General features: G+C 45.8%; 1 protein-coding gene across 1 annotated transcript; it reads right to left on the minus strand.

Moving 5' to 3' along the window:
• Window positions 1-4,153: 4,153 nt before the first annotated feature.
• LOC123351696 (interferon-inducible GTPase 5-like) lies at window positions 4,154-13,421 on the minus strand. The gene is made up of 2 exons (XM_044991244.1): window positions 13,291-13,421; window positions 4,154-5,362 (listed from the first exon to the last, which is right to left on the minus strand). Exon 2 carries the CDS (start codon window positions 5,330-5,332, stop codon window positions 4,154-4,156), a length of 1,179 nt encoding a protein of 392 aa, XP_044847179.1. The 5' UTR covers window positions 5,333-5,362; window positions 13,291-13,421.
• Between the last annotated feature and the right edge of the window lie 5,757 nt (window positions 13,422-19,178).

Raw genomic sequence — 19,178 nt, forward strand, 5'->3', positions numbered from 1 at the left:
TTTTAGGATGATGTTTAAAAAAAAGTGAACGGTACAGAGTTTAAGCGTAGAAGTTTCTGGTTATCAGGGAATAACGTACAGATTCTTAGGGGGTGCGAAGTTTGGCTTAAGATTGGATGGTGTAAGGTATATATAATCTGCAGTATCTCTGATTGGGGGTAAAAGTTTGATGGGTCAAAGTACAGAAATTGAAATATGAGGGTACGTTGCTCATATAATGGCTATGTTCAGATGTGGAGTATAATGAGTGGCTACTATGGTGAGGATGGATTGACCCTCATTTGGTGAGATTTCACATTCAGTGAGTTTATGATTCCAGTTCATATGGTCCAACGGAAAAATGATTGTAACCCAACACCAGCCAAAGTTGGTTATTTTGAGCACCACATCTCTGTCTGCTGGATATCTAGGCAAAGTAGGTGTGTTCATGCAAATACAGTCTGCTCAAGAAATCTCTCCCCCTCCCAGCTAGCTGTCAGGGGAGAATTCATTCAGCTCATTTAGACCCTTACATCGGGATAGGGTCGCCAACTTTCTACTCGCCCAAAGCCTAACACCCTTGCCCACCCCCTGTCCCGCCCCTCTTCTCCTCCGAGGCCCCACCCTGCCTCTTCTCTGAGGTCCCGCTCTCCACTCACTCCATCCCTCCTGCCTCTGTCACTCACTTTCCCCACCCTCACTCACTGGCTCATTTTCACCGGGCTGGGGCAGGGGGTTGGGATATGGGAGGGGGGATGAGGGCTCTGCTGTGGGGCCGGGGATGAGGGATTTGGGATGAAGGGCTGGAGATGAGGGGTTCGGAGAGCAGGAGAGGGCTCTGGACTGGGGCAGGGGTTTGAGGTGTGGGGGGATGAAGGCTCTGTCTGGCGATGCGGGCTCTGAGGTGGGGCTGGGAATGAGGGGTTTGGGGTGCAGGAGCATGCTCCAGACTGGGATCGATGGGTTCAGAGGGCAGGAGGGGGATCAGGGCTGGGGCAGGGTGTAGGGGAATGGGGGGGAAATGGGTGCAGGCTCCTGGCAGGGCTTACCTCAAGTAGATCCTGGAAGCAGCCGCATGTCCCCCCTCTGGCTCCTACGCAGAGGCACAGCCAGGCAGCTCTGCACACTGCCCCATCCACAGGCACCGCCCCCACAGCTCCCATTGCTCCTGGTTCCCGGTCAATGGGAGCTGCAGAGCCTGTGCTTGGGGTGGGGGCAGCAATTGGAGCCCCCTGGCTGCCCCTATGCATGGGAGCCACTGCTTCTGGCAGCTGTGTGGATCCAAGGTAGGCAGGGACGGAGCCTGCCTCAGCCCCACTGTACAAGCAACTGGACTTTTAACAGCATGGTCAGTGGAGCTGACCGGAGTCGCCAGGGTCCCTTTTCAACCGGACATTTTGGTTGAAAACTGGACACCTGCCAACCCTGTACTGGGAGCTAGCCAACCAAAAAACCAACAGGAAGCTCACACTGAGACTGATACAGCCTTAAAGAATTTTTATTAAGATAAATGAAGTAGTAATTAAATGGTAAAATAATCAGAGTTACAGTTACAATTGCACTACTGCTATTCAAAAGATCTATATGGCATTATGATGTTATATGGTACAAAGCTTTGGTTAATATACTCACACCCTTCCTTGATAACCTGGAGGTGAGACACACAGGACCAGCCTCGCCTCTGGTGGTTCAGGTTCCTCAATTCTTGAGTGAGAGTTGCAAAGCTTAGAAGAAGCTAGAGCTAAGAGCTACCGAACTTAAGTAAACTCTAAGTTAACTAACTTAAACTTAAAATTAAAACCTAATAAACAAAACTAAGAACAAAAGCTTAGGGAAACCAAGCTTAGCCTAGTCCCCTTGGAACTTAGAAAGTTTAAGAAAAACAAACATAGCCTACTAGTCTACTCTAGCACGGTGGGTCACCTCTTTTATAGGGCACAAGTGCCTGAAATCCTTCCTCCTATGCCCAAACTTCATTCCTCGCCCACAAAAAATGTCAGGGTACACTTACTCCATAGGCTAATATGTTTGTACATATTGATGACATGTATATACATATTAATGACATTAGATCATACACACGTGTTATTTTTGTTCTCCAGGTTATTTTGGTTCTTTCCTTGTGGTGTGCATATTAAGTTTGAGGTACAGACTTGGAAGCCCCCTGTGCCATTCTACCATTATCTATCTGTCTAGGTGAAAGGTCTTAAACATGTGTGTTGACTTTGCTATCTGGGTGAAAGGTCCCAGACATGCTAACTTTGCCTTAGCTCAACATACAGAACATGGCCTGTAGGTCCTTTGCATTACAGCCAAACTTACTTTAATATAAATCTATAAACCTATTACAATAAACCAAATACTTAAAGTATGAGAAAAGATAGATATATATGCAAACAAGCAGGTTAATCCTATAGGCTACAAGATGAGTCAGTCAATTGAGAGAGATCACCTGATACAAACAGCAATAGACTTTGTAATATAGTAAATCCAAAGGGTCAGGTTCAGAGACACACATGCAGCCCCCACTGGAATCGTAGAATCATAGAAGAATCATAGAAGATTAGAATTGGAAGGGACCTCAGAAGGTCATCTAGTCCAACCCCCTGCTCAAAGCAGGACCAATCCCCTGCTCTGACACTGGGTACAGAGAAATGAATAAGAAAAAGCTATAAAATCAGAACCAATAACTCAAATCACAGCTCTGCATGGAAGTGGTAATTTCAGCTCAGGTATTTTAACCATAATGCCTTTGAAATGGATTTAACAACATCCAAACCTATCTCAGTTTACAATGAAGTGATGATTACAGGGTTAACTCTCTGCCCAGGCTGCAGAAATGTAGGGACATGATGATCCAGTTATTCCAATCATTCAGGAGTTTCTTAAAGAGTTTATTCCTCATGGTCTCAGAGTACAAAGATGATGTGCTGGATACAAGCATTGGGAGTGGGGCAGAGTCATCTTTGTGGTTGGAAAAAATATATCATGTGTTTTTGTTTCGACCTTCACACAGCCAGATTCCATTTTAATTTGTTTTGCCCTTGTCCCTAAATGCCACAGTGTGGAACCCATCAAACCTGGCATTTAATGGCAAGGGAAACATGAAAATCAAGTTTCAGAGTGGTAGCTGTGTTAGTCTGTATCAGCAAAAAGAACGAGGAGTCTTTGTGGCATCTTAGAGACTAACAAATTTATTTGGGCATAAGCTTTCGTGGGTTAAAACCCACTTCATCAGATGCATGCAGTGGAAAATATAATAGGACGATATATACATATATATATACAGAGAACCTGAAACAATGGGTGTTGCCATTCCAACTCTAACAAGAGTGATCAATTAAGGTGAGCTATTATCAGCAGAAGACAAAAAACTTTTGTAGTGGTAATCAGGATGGCCCATTTCCAACAGTTGACAAGAAGGTGTGAGTAACAGTAGGGGAACAATTAGCATGGGGAAATAGTTTTTACTTTGTGTAATGACCCATCCACTCCCAGTCTTTATTCAAGCCTAATTTAAAGGTGTCTGGACTAAAAACTATTTCCTCATGCTATTTTTAGCCCCTACTGTTACTCACACCTTCTGATTATCACTACAGAAGTTTTTTTTTCTCCTGCTGATAATAGCCCACCTTAATTGATTACTCTTGTTAGAGTTGGTATGGCAACACCCATCTTTTCATGTTCTCTATACATATATAATCTTCCTGCTGTATTTTCCACTCCATGCATCTGATGAAGTGGGTTTTAGCCTATGAAAATCAGGGAAGCAGCAAGCATCTATTGCTGTTGGTGCTGGTCTCTAGTAACATTCAATCTGCTGCACTAGATACTTACCACTAGTGAGAGATAAATGGGAAAGTTTAACTATCCCTGTAGGGGGCTGAAAATTGATTAGGGAACTTTCTCTCAATTTCAAGTGGTTTTATCACTTTACTAATATATCTTTGACACAATGAAAAAAGAATTTCCAACCAAAACTCCAAGGAGTCTGGTCCGGCCTCTTTCTCTCTCCTCCTCTTGTTCACACTGTTTTTTATTTTGTTTCATTTAGGCTGGTTTTGGTTGATCAATTTTGAGAGATTCTGACACAACTGAAATGGGATTTAAGCCTTTTTTCTGGGTGGTAGCAGTGGATCTTTTGTTGCTGATATTTGTACTCTTTACCTTTTGCTTAAGACAGAGCTTTGGCCAGAACATTTTGGGCATCTTTGGCAGCATCATTCAGAAAGCTGTTCAGCATGTAATAGGTGGTTCCAAAGGAAACTCCTCCAGATAACAAAGAACCAACGACTGGTATTAAATCTAAAGCCTCTTCAGCTATCATCACTGCACCACATGCAGATTTAGACAGTAGACTCACCACCCACTCTTTTGATATTGAGTTGGCCATAGGAACTGCTTTAATTACAGACTTCAGTTCTGCAACGGGCTTGCCAACCTGCCTAGCGAGTCTAGTAAGGGAATTATCATCCAAGCCAAAGGCAGTGAGGTAACGTTTCATGTTTACCATCAAGATTTCTAAATCAGAAGTAAATGAGAGACCTGGGATAGGAATGAGGGAAATAGCACCTGACACAAGGGCCAGTTTCCAAATATGTTTCTTCAGTTCAGCCTTTTTCTTTTCCAGGATCTTTGCCGAGATGTTGGGCAGGGCGAGGATGAAAGCGTGTCTCTTCTGATCATCCAGCTCATTCTCCAGTGTCTCCTGCAAGAGCGGGAAATCATACTTGTCCCAGTTCCAGCTACAGATCAGGAAAACCCGTGGGGAGACCTCACCTGCATCCCTCAGGTTCTTGATGCAGTTGTCCCGGATGCCCTGCAGGATCCGCACCTCATTGTAGGTGCTGGGCCGGCGGGTCTGAGCTGCGTACAAGTCGGCATCCACTTTGGAGCGCACGTAATAAAACCTCTTTCCCATCTTGTGAATCTCCCGGGCGAGTGTGATGTGGTGGGAAGTGAAGCGCTCTGAGGCGATGATGATGAAGAAGTCATAGCGGCTGAAGTTTACTTGTTTGAGGTACTTGTCTGCCTGAAAACTCGGTGTCCCAATTCCCGGCAGATCCCATACTGTTACATTGGGGAGTAAAGGGTGTGGATAAGCCTTTGGATACTTTGTTGTTTCAACCTCTCCAGTCTTCGCAGCACCTTCATCTTCATCTCCCAGGCCCCGGATGGCGTTGACGAAGGATGATTTTCCAGAGCCCGACTCTCCTGTGATGGCGATGTCCAGTGGGATTTTTTCTAATGATTCCAGCTCCTCCTGCAGTTTTGCTGCTGCTCCTGTGAGGTTTCCTGTTTCATAAGCAGCCTTCAGCTCTTTCAGTTCCTCTTGGGAGAGTTTTTCGGCCATGGCAGCGCCTGGCAATGGTACCAGAAAATCCTAGAAAAGGAATAGAAAGATCCTAACAATGTATTATTAACTGGTAAATTCCAAACGACCTGCTCACATGGGAAGCTGTAGTTTGCTGGGGGTGAAAAAGATAATTTCACCAATCTCAGTGTAACGTGAATGAGTTTTCAACAAAGGCAGATCAATTTTGCTATCTATTCACTGCCTAAATAATGATGTTAATGTAGAATTCAGGCTGCCCAGTTCTGCCTTATGTTTGGAGAGTGGCCAAACGCAACCCTCTGAACACTGTGAAGGTAACACCTCACATCCTGCACACCTTGCGGCCAACCCCTGCTAAGAAGCTTTTTGGCCACCATGATGGATCTCTAAGAAGGGACTACAACTGCAATAGTGCCCACAGAAATCAAGCCTGGATGTGCACTGGTAGACGCAGGGCCACACAGAAGGCAGGGGAACCCTCTCGAGTGTCCCACATCTGGCCTGAAATTTTAAGTTGTCCCAAGCAGTCCTGCATTGCCATTGCAAAATCCCCGCACTGGCTGCTCTGTCTAGCAACAGGTTTCACTTGCCAATCAAAAATTCCGCAGGGCAGCCAATTGACATCATATTGCCCTGACCAGTCATAACTCTCCAAGCTGAGTCACAGAGCCAGGAAAAGGGAGGTTTCTCTACTGGCAACACCAAATGCGGCCGCTCCCAAATATGCACCAATGGAAAAATCCAGAAGTAGTCCCGCCCCTATTGCAATCCTGCCTAGCAAGGTCTTACTAAGTAGCTAAGGCATTGCAAACTCAAGACAGATTTAGCCAATCAGGAAGGGAAATAAAGTGACTGACAGACCAATAATAAACCCTAAGGATGGCCTGTGCTGCTGCTGGATTGATGCCTCCTGGAGCACTTAACTCATGTTTTAAAATCATCACACAAATTAAAGTTGGCTACTCAAACCTTCTATGAAGCATGACATCTACATCCTTCTTGGTTTCTTGTTATAATTTTGCACAACTCTGTTAATGAACTTCTTGAATGCAATGTGTTCATTTTTGGTGGCTTCTTTTGTGTCCAGTACTTCCATTCCTTCAATTGATATGCTCATTAGTTCATTCACATGACCAGGCAGGAGGCGACTTCTTTCAGAACACAAAATTCTATTCAATGGTGAAAAAGAATGCTCAACTGTAGCTGTTGTTACTGGGAGTAGCAAGAGATGAATTCTGACTCCTTTCATCCCAGGAAACAGAGCACAAAGATCAGGTCGAGCCCCTAGTGATGATAAAAAAGAAGTTGAAATCAAATCTTCATTCATTCGTCGTATGATCTTCCACTCTGTGTTCAAATTCTCTATTCTGTCCTGAGCACATGGCAGCCCCATTGCTGGTAGTGCCTCACTCCACTCAACTGTCGGTGTTGACAGGGATCTGTAAAAGCTACGTAGAGATTGAGTAGAATCTAGACATCACTGTTGCAGATTTTTAAGAATCAAGTTTGTGTGCTTTTTCAGTTGTCTTAACAAGCATTTCTTGTCTTCTTCACTTAAAGATTCAATATAAATGCCTTCATTAGTCAACTTCTTGACTGAAGTCTTTGATTCTTCTGGTACTTTTTCAATGGATAGTTCTCTGATCCAAATGTAGCTTCTATTGCTGGACAAAGATCTACTACTGTTGTAGCAGATGCCTGGATGGCATTGTTTAATGATCCAAGTGGTTTCAACAGTAGACTTACAAGAGAGAGAATGACAATAGTCTTCTCTGAATGTCATAGCAAAAATAATCCACCAGTCTCACTACTTAGATCTATCCCACCTTGGTAGATACTTTGGCTGAAGTAATTTTAAGACAACAGCCAAGGATCACTCATGAGAAAGCCAGAGGGTTTTCCCAGGTTGGACTAATTTGAACTTCAGTCCCAGTGTATCTTCTATATTTTCCAAGATATTCAGTCTTTTTGGACTCTTGCTGAAAAAAGAATATAATGAAGACATTAATTGTATAGCGTTTAAACTGTCTTTTGAAGATTCTGCAGCTCGTACTAGTGCTAGTTGGAGTAGATGGCCTCTGCAGTGTGTATAGGAGAGATTAGGGTTACACTTTTCTCTGAGAAAAGCTTGTGCTCCACCATGTCTTCCAGAGAAGTTTGCAGCTCCATCAAATGCACAAGCAGCCATCTGTTTGGGGTCCAACTGACAAGCATTAACTCTTCTAAGATCTGGGTTGTCACAGATGCAGACGATGTGTTTTCTATAACTCGAACATCTAGAAATGCATTTACTGGCCTACCACTGACATCAAGATAACATACACAATGACTTAATACTTGATGCCCATTTGCATTGGCGCATTCATCAGCCATGTATGCCAATTTTTTGAATGTGGTGAGAGCGTTCTTCACTTTTTCAACTGTTGAGTCTTTCACTGTTGCACCACATGCTTCTAGCCAGTCAGCTGAGTTTCTTGCAGAAAGATAGTGAGCATTTGCTGCTCTTGTTCGGAACCAGTGTTCAACTTCAGGATGAACAAGTGACAATGCACTTAACATTGGCCTCCAGTTTGTAGTGTGTGGTATCTCTTGTTTAAATAGAAAGTGTGATGCCACAGCCATGTTTGAACTGTGTTGTGTCTCCAGCATTCTTAATAGCCTCATTAACACTCACCAGTGCTGTCCATGGTCAGTGGAGACTCAGAGTTCAGAGGTGCTTTCACATGAGTTCACCTCCCAGGTTGGGGGCAAGAAGGCACCTTCCTCGTTCCTCCAGCTGCTCACTGTTCGCTCTGGCCATGGCTGTGCATTGGGCCACCGTTCACTCCATTGCTCTGTTGCCAATGGCCCTGTGCCGTCACCTTCTGCTGCCACCTGCCACTGTGACCTCTGCGAGTTGGTCTCTTGAGGTTCCACCCAGTTCTCAGTGATTTCAGCTGAGCTCTCAGTGGGGGAACATCGCTGCTAGTGCAGGCTGAGCCGTCTGTTCCACAGAAACACTGTCCCACAGCAGGACTAAGCACTCAGACCTGATTATCAGTGAGTTCAGCTGTAGCGGTCACTTAACAAAACAAAAGATTATCCTCCCAGCAAGCTCATCACTCGCTGTCAGGGAGAGCTCATTTCGACTTTGCTTACAAATCATCATTTGAAATGATTAGGTTGGCCAAGATCACTGAAATGAATGCACTGACATTGTCATAAAAAACAACAGCTGTATAAGGAAGCTAGTCTAGGTTCATACTTTTCAAACCTATTAGACTTTTTCAGATACACGTATGTTATCATACACTTTACATGCTTTTAAAGCGTGTATTGATGTTTCAATTTCAATTCAAATTTCCAAACAATCACTAAATTGGCAACACTGCATGTAACTAGTTCACAAAACTGGGGGGTGGGGGGTTGGTGAAATTCAGGGGGGTGTACACGTGGGGAAATCCCTGTTCAGGTCTGAATGGGCTCATTGGGGAGCAGCAATGGCTAGGCGGGGAGCCACTGCAGAAGGGCCCCAATGAGAGACACTAACTGAGCCTGGCCTGGAAACGCACAAACTCCTATTTGCTGGGATAGGAACTGGACTGGAGAGGTCACCACAGGCACTGAACTCTTGACTGGATGCCCCCCAGGGGCCCAACAGGAACCGCTCTCGCTGCCTTTGAACTGTAGCTGTTACCCTCTGTACCTGGGGTATCTGCAACCTTCCCCTTTCCTGCCAGTCCTCAGAAACTCCCCTGAGCCAGGGGTCTGAGTGGTTATTGGGACCCACCAGGGTTAGCAACACCTACGCGACCTAGCTCCTGAACCACCAACATTGCTTGTGTCCAAGTCACGGTAAACCTGGCACCCTGAGTGACTTCCAATAACTATATCACCACCTACATGCTGGGCCTGGGTGTGGATTAAGGCTGGTTCTGTGCCCCACAATCAGAAGAGGCATCTGCTCAGAAGACAGGCAAATACAAGCCAGGCACTGGTAGTGCAGGACAGAAGTAACCAGGGCTAGTCAGTTTGTTTGGTCTGGCCGGGCTGCAGGAAGTTCCAGAGATTAACTATCCTTAGAATTAGATTTTTTTCCTAATATCTAACCTGAATTTTCCTTGCTGCAGATTAATCCCATTACTAGTTGTCCGACCTTCAGTGGACATGAACAATTGATCACTGTTGTTGTAACAGCCCTTAATATCATCATCATCATGTTCCCATTACGCCTCTGGCGTTTAGGGCAGTGACCAAGCTCCTCCACTCCTGTCTCTTTCTGGCAAGTCTTTCAATGGTTCCCCAGCTCTGCCCCAGGTTTTCAGCTCAGCTTCCACAGCTCTTCGCCGTGTTGTTTTCGGTTGGCGTCATTTTCGCTTGCCTTCGGGTGTCCATCTTATTGCCACTCTGGTGACGGAACCAATTTCCATCCGAAGCACATGGCCAATCCATCTCCAACGCCTCCTGGCAATAATGGTGCTCATATCCTGTTGGCTGCACTGTGTGAATAGGTCTTGGTTTGAGATTGTTCTGGGCCAAAAGATACGGAGGATTTTTCTGAGGCAGGTTGTATGGAATGAAGACAGTTTGGACATGTCAGACTTTCTCATTCCCCAGCATTCTGCACTGTAAAGTAATGTTGAAAGTACCCAGCTCTGATAAATCTTGAGTTTGGGTTTGGGGTTGTATGTTGATGATTTCCAGACTGTATTTAAGCTCCTGAAGGTGTTCCTGGCTCTACTGATTCTGTTCCGGACGTCCTGGCTTGTTCCACCGTCCTGGCTGCTGGTGCTTCCCAAGTGTGTGAATGTTTCTACACTAGCGAGAACATAAAAGAAGCAAAGAGTCCAGTGGCACCTTATAGACTAACAGATGTTTTGGAGCATGAGCTTTCGTGGGTGAATACCCGCTTCGTCGGATGCATGTCTGTTAGTCTATAAGGTGCCACAAGACTCTTTGCTGCTTTTACAGATCCAGACTAACACGGCTGCCCCTCTGATAGTGAGAACATGATTCTCTATTTGTACTGGTGATGTTGAGGCAATATTAAAGTTCAGATAGCTGTCTTATTGCAATTGATCTTCAGTCAAATTTGCTGGTTGACTGGTTGCATTGAGTCAAGTTTTTTTCCCCTTGTGTATGGTGTTGGGTGTGTGATAGGAGAGCGAGATCATCTGCGAAGTCCAGGTCTTCGGGGGATGAGAAGAGTGTCCATTTAATGCCTCTTGGCATGTCTTCTGCTGTACGCGCATTACCCAGGCGATGGCCATGTTGCAGAGGGTTGCAGACATGACACACCCCTGACGTATTCCTGTTTTGACTTCAAAACTAAATTCACTGTGATCAACACTGCATGTAAAGTTGAAACAGAAGCTTTAGATGATGTTGATTATACGGAGAGGGATTCCATATGCCTGCAGAATGCACCATAGGCTGGTCCTGTGAATGTTATCAAAAGCCTTCTCAGAGTCTATGAAGTTTATGTAGAGTTTCCGTTGCCATTCTCAGCACTGTTCTATGATGTTTCATAGAGTGAAGATCTGGTCTGTGCATCCACCCCATTTCCGAAAACCAGCTTGCTCTTTTCTGAGAATGCTATCAACGGCCTCTGATATACGACGGACTAGGATCTTACACAATAGCTAGATTGGCACAGATAAAAGTGTGAAACTACGGCAGTTATTACAATCATAGAGAGTTCCTTTTTTTAGTATCTTCATTATAACCCCATTGGTCCACTCATCTGGGGCACTTTCCCCCTTTCCCAGACTACAGGGCCGGATTAACTCCCCTACAGGCCTGGGTCTATAAGATTTTGTAGGGCCCCTGTATACAAGTCTTTTTCCTAATTTAAATCAAAATGATCACAATTATGGCATGGAGGCTATTAACGCTATACTAGACTTGCCTTTTAATTAACATAAATATGTCAAAGACGTTCTGTTGTTACATTTCAGTCTTAAAACATGTAGAATATGGTTAAGTTAATTCAAAATACCCGACTTCTTACCTTAGAACAGCTGTTATATTAGTTTCTTTCTGGGAGGGAGTTTGGGTGCAGGACGGGGCTGCAGGCTGGGGCAGCGTGATTGGGTGAAGGAGAGGGTGAGGAGTGCAGGCTCTGGAAGGGAGTTTGGTGCAGGAGGGGATTCTGACCTTGGGCTCCGGCTGCGAGGTGCTCACCACAGGTGGCTCCCGACTGGCGGCGCAGCAGGGTTCAGGCAGGCTTTCTGCATGCCATGGCCCCACGCCACTCCCGGAAGCAGCCGGCTGCAGGCATGTTTCTGTGCACCTCTGAGAGGAGGTGGACAGTGTGTCTCAGTGCGCTGTCTGAACCTGAAAGCGCCACCCCTGCAGCTCCCATTGGCTGGTTCCTAGCCAATGGGAGCTGCGGAGATGGTGCTGGGGGTGGGGGCAGTGCGTGGAGCTGCCTCTCCCCCCCACCAGGGGCCGCAGAGATGTGCCAGCCTCTGGCCGCTTCCAGGAGTGGTGTGGAGCCACAGCATGCAGACACCCTGCGTGAGCCCTGCTGCGCCGCCGGACCTTTAGTGGCCTGGAGACGATCAACTGGTGGAGGCTCCAGGATCAACCAGTCCATCGCGATCAATGGGTTGGTGACCACTGATTGTATATAATTATGGATTTATTTTTGCGGGGTCCCCCTTAGCCCGAGGCCCTGGGCTGCAGACCCTAAAGCCCCTGCGTTAATCTGGCCCTGCCAGACTGATGTAAACAGAGCTTGTCCAGCTCCTAGTTATGGGAGGGCGGGCACGGCGTTCCGTGCGCTGCCCTGCCCCAAGCACTGGCTCATCACTCCCATTGGCTGGGAACTGGCCAATGGGAGCTGTGGGGGCAGTGCCTGTGGGTGAGAATCATGAAGAGCCACTTGCATGCCTCCACCTAGGAGCTGGACCTGCTGCTGGCCGCTTCTGGGGCACAGCGCGGTCCGCGGTGCCAGGACAGGCAGGAATCCAGCCTTAGCACCCCCGCTGCGCTGCTGACTGGGAGCCCCAACCCCGCACCCCAATCTCCTGCCCCAGCCCTGACCCTCTCCTAACCTGGAGCCCCTTCCTGCATCCCAAACCACTCATCTGCAGCCCCACCCCAGAGCCTGTATCCCCAGCCCAGAGTCCTGACCCCCCCTCCTGTACCTCAACCTCCTGCCCCAGGCCTGAGTTCCCTCCCACACCCTGAACCCTTCATTTCGGGCCCCACCCTGCACCTCAACACTCTGCCCGAGCCCTTAGACTCTCCCGCACCCCAAACCCCTCATCCCCAGGTCTGTTGGGTTGCGGGCATCAACAATTTTCTTCAACTGAGTCACTAGAAAATAAGTTTGAAAACCACAGCAGTATAACCTCCAGATCCCTTTTAGCAGTACTGCTGCCTAGCCAGTGATTCCCCATTTTCCTTCAGAGACTGTAGGGCGTGTCCTTGTCGAGGATCTCTGAAAATCCATCTGTGATGGGTTCCCCCTGGGGTGCCATCTGGAACTGGGGTACCGCTGCACCCCCACTAACCCACCAGCCTGGGCTCCTTCTCGCACTGTGCTGCTGTGACAAGCTGCAAAGCCCTCCAGCCTGCACTTTCACCAGCATTCACACAGGTGCGGACCCACCCAGCTGCAGTTACATGCAGATTCTCTGACCAACCCCTGCATGGGAAGGCTGCAGCTAATGGAACTCCTAGCTCCCAGGAGTATAAACCCCAAATTATACCATCTTGCGCTACACAGGGAACGGCACAGCATAAGCTCATGAAATTCGCACCCTCTCTCAATGTGCAACAGGCTTTTGCCCCGAGTTATGATTCCCACACACTTCACTCCAAGTCACTGGTTTAGATAAAGCAAAACAAGTTTTTTTAGCTACAAAAGTTAGATGTTAAGTGATTATAAGGAATAGCAAACAGATCAGAGCAGATCACCTAGCAAATAAAAAAAACGCACACTAAGCTTAATATTCTAAATAGATTGGATATGAGTAGCAGATTCTTACCCGAAGAGATGATACAAAGAGGCTGTTGATTCTTAAGGGGATAGCTGCACTTGCTTACATCCCAGGTGTTCCATTCACAGGCTAGAAATCCCTATAGCCTGGGTCCAGCACTTCCCCCAGTTCAGTCTTTGTTCCTCAGGTGTGTTGGTGTCACTAGACCTAAGTAAACCAAAGTTGTGACTTTGGGCCTGAAGTGAACCAAAGTTCTTACATGCTGTGAATTTTAACCAGCCTGCATGCTAACAGCCTAAAAAGCAGAATATGTGAGAGTCAGCTTTTTAGCAGACAGCTGCAGTCCCGCTGAAACTAGCAAAAGTAGTGAGAAGGTGGGAGGAAAGGGGGGAGAAGGCTTCATGTGCCTGAGCTGTGAAGGCCAAGAGATAAGCTTGCGAATGGGAACGTTTTCTAACACGCTGAAATGTAATGTTTGAAGTAACTGCTGTTGGGAAGGGAGGGGTGAGGGGGAAAACCGAACAAAAGGCTTACACAAACAAGTGGGGTATAAATGCTGGGACCCCGCCTGCGAGCGGGTGTGCAGGATTTGAGATTGTTATGTCTCCCTGGCACCTTATTTGGGCTCAAATAAACGTGGTTTTGCTTCTCCACCCTGGTGTGTCGATTAGTGCTATGCACACCGGGCAACAAACCCTGCTGTTGCTCCGCCTCAGGCTCTTTGAGCCGGCAACAGTTTTGGCGTCCCTGGGTGGGCTCGAGGCAAAATTGTGCCTTGCCCGGACTCCTCCAATGGCCGGTGGACGATGGTCACAGCCGACGCCCAGCGCGCACCGGTGCCTTTACCGGGGGCCTCGGCAGAGACGCGTCAGGCTGACCTTGGAGGACACAACGGTGCAACGCACTCAGATAGTGGAGAAGCTGTTGCAGGTGACAGTGAGGAACCGGTCCTGTGGACAAGGTAGGAACAGTCCAGTCGTGTGGACTTTTGCCTGAGGCTGGGGATGCCCAGCCGTTGTAATTCCCACTAGACAAGAGAGCGTTCTATAGTGGGTCAAGGGCAAGCCCGTGGTATGGGGCAGGGACAGAGTATAGGCAGGGCATGGTGTACACCCTTAAAATGCATTCTGGTGAATTGGAAAGTGTTTGAATCAGATCCATTGACTAAAAGTAAACTGAAAAGATTTTATACAGTAGACTGGCCTCAGTATCAGTTAGAGAGCCAGGAAAGGTGGCCACCAGAAGGATCACTTAATTACAACATGATCCTTCAATTACTTCTGTTTTGTCAGCGAATGGGTAGCTTCTGAAGCTGTTTGTATAGAGAGCTCTTGTAAAAATCCCTCATCATATGCCCCAGAGCTGCACTGGGAGGAGAACTGTCCGTGGGAATGTCTGTCTCTGTTGGGCTCATGCCATCTGAACTTATTGACTGTGCAGCAAGATAAGATGCATCGTGGTAATAGGAAATAATGGCCTTGGTGTGTGTGTGTGTGTATACCAGTGTGAGTGTTCGTTACCAGAAGACGCCCAGAATGCCCTGTGAAGCAAATGCTAATGATCAGGAGTATTCTAACGCAAGCCCGGTAACTAGTGGATCTTTAGGAGATCCGACCCACGGTGGGCTGACTCGGCCTGGCATCGTCCGGCGAGGAAGCTGCCTGGGTCTAGGAATGTGTGAACCCATCTTCCCTCCCCCCCTTCCTTTCCGTGTGGGCTACTGACAGTCTGATCATCTCACTGGATGCAATCAGAGTACGCGGCGCCGTCTCCCAGAGACTAGCCGACGCTCTTTGCTGAAGGGAGGTGTAGGAGAGTCAGTCATCCTCGTTAGTCTCTCCTGTGTGAGTGTCTTGTAGGGAGAGATCCTTAGTTTATGAGCCGCTAGCGCGGACAGGGAACCCTCTCTGTGTGTGTAAGTGGAAAATGGGTAAGGGACAGTCTAAAAATTCTACCTCACCCCCTAAGGGTACCCCAGCATAGTACATGTACGTACATTATGGTCCTAAAACCTGCAGGTATTTAGAGAATTGGAATCTTCACATGCGTGAAAATCCATCTAAACAGTGCCCATTAGAAGGTATCTTCAATCTAGATAAGATCATATATCTCAGAGGAGCTTTTAATCACAAAGAAAAGCCTCTGACACAGTGTGAGCAATTTGTCTAGGAACGGGTTAATTTGAAACTCGGCTAACCCCAGAGATAAAGAGAAAGCTGCTCTGCGTACAAGGTCAAGAATTAGCACAGACTATGTTAAGTACAAAGAAAAACTGTTTTCAGCCCCAGCTGGTTGTGGAAAAATAGAGACAGAGGCAAACCAAAGGCAATACAAGGTACAGAACTGAAATTACATTTGCAAAGCTTAACTTTCCAGTGAGATTCAGCAGTGTGCTTCTGCGACCCTGTAGCTGGTGTGGCTTGGTGACACTGGAAAAGCCACAGGCAGCTGACCTGAACTGGAATCTCTGAAAGAGACACCGCAGGAGACTTCAGAGTGTAAAAGAACAGCCATCCCAAGAGCAGAAGCATGTTGAAAATTCTGGACAAGCTGTATACAGGATAATCTCCCGTCCACCTATTTCCCTTCTCTGAACATTATACACAGACGTGGCCAGTCTGAATATGTGTAAGTATTAAAGTGGCTTAAGGCTTGGAGCATTCATATTTTTCCTGAGTGATGTGGGAGTGTTCCCAACACTCTCCATTGTTGTTTTATTATTTTTAATGAAGCATTAAAATTTGGTTATATGGTGTGCTTTCTCTATCCACCCCCCCACCGTCCTGCAGTGTCAGTTTGATCACCTGACATATGAGGGATAAATTGGTAACAGAAATTTGTCACAGTTTGAGCAATTGAGAATGGGGGAGCCCTGCAGAATTTACACCATCTATCTGTTTTACCCTTGTTATTTTATGTTTGCTTTGTTTGGTATGGTTGGTGTTATATGATAAGGATTGTATGGTTAAAGGTGAGCCCTAATAGAATAAGGAAACACTATCTGGTTTTGGTGCACTATCTGGTTCTGTTTAACCGGTTACTGTTGTTTTTCTGCTCTGTTCATTTGGGCGTTAGGTGTGTGGGCGGAACTGAACTTCTCGTTCGTAATTCCTCAGGGTGGAAGCCATGTGTGCGATGAAGCTCTGAGGTTGTATTGAGATCCTACTGTCCCGCCCCCCTGTAACGGACAATGTAATAGAAGTAGGAAAAATCTGGCTTAGACTGTAATTTTCTCTGCTCTCTGTGTAATTTTCTTTTCTGTTTAAGTGTCAGCAGACAAATGGGTGAGTCTCTGGGTAGACCCCCTAAAAGGGTTTGGATTATGTGTTAAGTAAATGACCTTTACCCAATGGCCATGTATTTTTGCCCAGGTGGCAAGACTTACTAGGGAGGACTCGAGTAGTTTTGGGAGTAAAAATGTTTTAGGGAAAAGACCAGAAGGGTGGGGGCTAGTTGTGAAGCCCACCCTCCTAGCTAAACTGGTAGTGGAACAAGTTTGTGTCCAGGATAGGGACGATTCAGCGAGAAAAGCAGGATCAGGCCCAGGCGGGCAGCCAACAGACAGAGAGATTGGAAAACAGGTTGGAAACTTTTGAGGGTGTAGTGGAAAGAAGGAGTAAGTGAATATAAGCATGAGAATTTCAAATACTCAGAAGGATATTCGGAATGGTGATTTGAATTGGTAAAGTGGCTGTTGAAGGGAAGAGCAAGTGATTTTTAAGGGAAAGTGAAAAGTTAACTCTGTAGTTGCTAGAGGGAACAGCAGTTGAACTTTGTAAAAATGCTAAAGAGAAAAGTTTTTGGTGTCTTTGAAATGTTTGTAAATAAATTCAGGCAAAGAACATATGGGGTAATTCTCCTGTTTTGCCTAAAATCAACAAGAGTATTTGTATATTTTAAGTAATGATTGACTGCCCAGAAGGGGTAGACTTTTGTTTTTGTCTTTCAGATGATCAAAGAAAACTAATGCCAGCTGAACAGCATTCAACATATCATGCATTTACTGACAGAGTAACAATTATGTTTTGTGTTCTATGTTCTGTCTTGTGGTGTTTGTCTCGTGGCCAGAATTGTTGTGTTTAATATTTTTATGGGATAGTCTGATTTAAAATTAAGCAGCAGTGTTGAATTGAAATGCAGATACTTGTTTTGTTCTACTTAGAATACAAAGTGCTTGGATATATCAGAAAAATGTGATATACTAAAGTCTAATACATTTTCTTAAGTAAGAGAAAGAAATTTCATTGGCCAAATCTTTTAATTGAAAATTGTTATTAAAATTTGCATACTAACAGTCTTTAAAAGCAAGGACATGGAAAGTTAACCCACTCCCCATATTGTACATGGGATCCTTCTGGCTACCTCAGACTTTTAGCCAGAGGGCTGGGGATGGTGGGAAGCTATTGGACTAGAGGTTGTATTGAATGAACTCATCAAAGTGGGTGTGCTTGTCCTGGCTTGTTGTTCTAAAGCTCTGTAATAAGGTTATTTTAGTGAAAGGGTATATGTGGCATACATTGAATAAGACTAATGTACTGTGTATGTGTTCATTGTTAACAAAAGGTGTATAAGTAAAAGTTTCCTTTATAGGTTAAAGAAGCCAAAAATGGGAAAAGAAAAAAAAACGAGTTAACTGAGAAAAAAATAGCTAACATGCTAAAAATAAACTGGCCAAGATTTGTGCTGAGACGAACTTAAAGTGGCCAGATGCCCTTCCTTTGGCACTGATAAGTATAAGAGCCATTACTTGGCTAAAAACCAGAAAAAGGGGGGGGGACTTAAATTTGCCCATGCAGCTATAAAATTTGTAAAATCTGCAAAGACACTAATGCAATGTGTTAGGTTTCTTTTCTCACAGGTAAAGAAGAAACAACCCAAAGATCCTAGCAGCCCTGCCACTCCTTGGAACCAGGAGACTGGGTCTACATAAAGATCCATCAACGAAAGACTGCCTTGGCTCCACGCTGGAAAGGCCCTTTCCAAGTCCTGCTGTCTACCAACACTGCTGTGAAGTGCCAAAGACTGACTGCCTGGACCCAGGATTCTCACTGCAAAAAGACCCCTCCACATCAGAAGAATTTTCCTATTGATGATTAGCCTATTCTTCTTCTAGCTCTGCTGTGCTTCTGGACAGCAGGGAAAAAGGACAAGGTGACGTGCTTGTAACCTCTCTCTTGTCCAATGACAGACCAACTGTGCCTTTAGACTTTTCTAGAAAAAGCAAAGCCATTACAGGGTGATGTGCTGGCAACCTCTCCCCTGTAGGATGCTAAACCACAATTGTTTTGGGAAAGAAGAAGAAACACTCACTCCACTGACATTGCCAAAGTCCAGGAATTCCTGACTAAAAGGACATTGAGAACTGACCCTGGTGTAGAAACAAAGAATTGTACACTGGCAGGAAGAAATTTGTGGGACCCATGCTTGGGAATGTGGTATTAATTGGATTTTGGGGTTTATTCTACAGTCATAACACATTTATCCCTGTGTTTTGGATAAATCCTTCAGTACGTATTGCCCTCCCTAATTGGATTTTAGATGACATTGCCCTTATCAGGTTTTCAAATCACTTCTACATACCCAGATTGCTCACAAGGGGCTGCCATTAGATTAGCACAACAGAGGGCCTGGGTTATTTCCTCTGGAAAGAAAGAGAATTGAGCAGATCCCTGTGGGCTAGGGCCAATATCTTAAAAGCCAAGAACATGATAAAAAATTGGGCCAACTAGAAAAGGCTACTAGCCTTATTCTTGAAACTCAGCTATTTTAAGTACAGGCTGGAGTTGGTGAGTTACATGTCATTTCAGCCCTTAGTTTTATGACCCAGAAGTTACTGACAGAGATGGTATTAAATATCACTGAGGCTGGGAAGGCATTGCAGTGGGATCTAGACCAGACTTGGCCCACTGCCCTTACAGACGCATCAGGAGTACCAT

The sequence above is a fragment of the Mauremys mutica genome, chromosome 17, assembly GCF_020497125.1.
Source record: "Mauremys mutica isolate MM-2020 ecotype Southern chromosome 17, ASM2049712v1, whole genome shotgun sequence".
Taxonomy (NCBI): domain Eukaryota; kingdom Metazoa; phylum Chordata; order Testudines; family Geoemydidae; genus Mauremys; species Mauremys mutica.

What these genes read in the sequence shown, in the direction of transcription:
- LOC123351696 (XM_044991244.1), bottom strand. Translation starts at nt 5,332, where the DNA reads ATGGCCGAAAAACTCTCCCAAGAGGAACTGAAAGAGCTGAAGGCTGCT.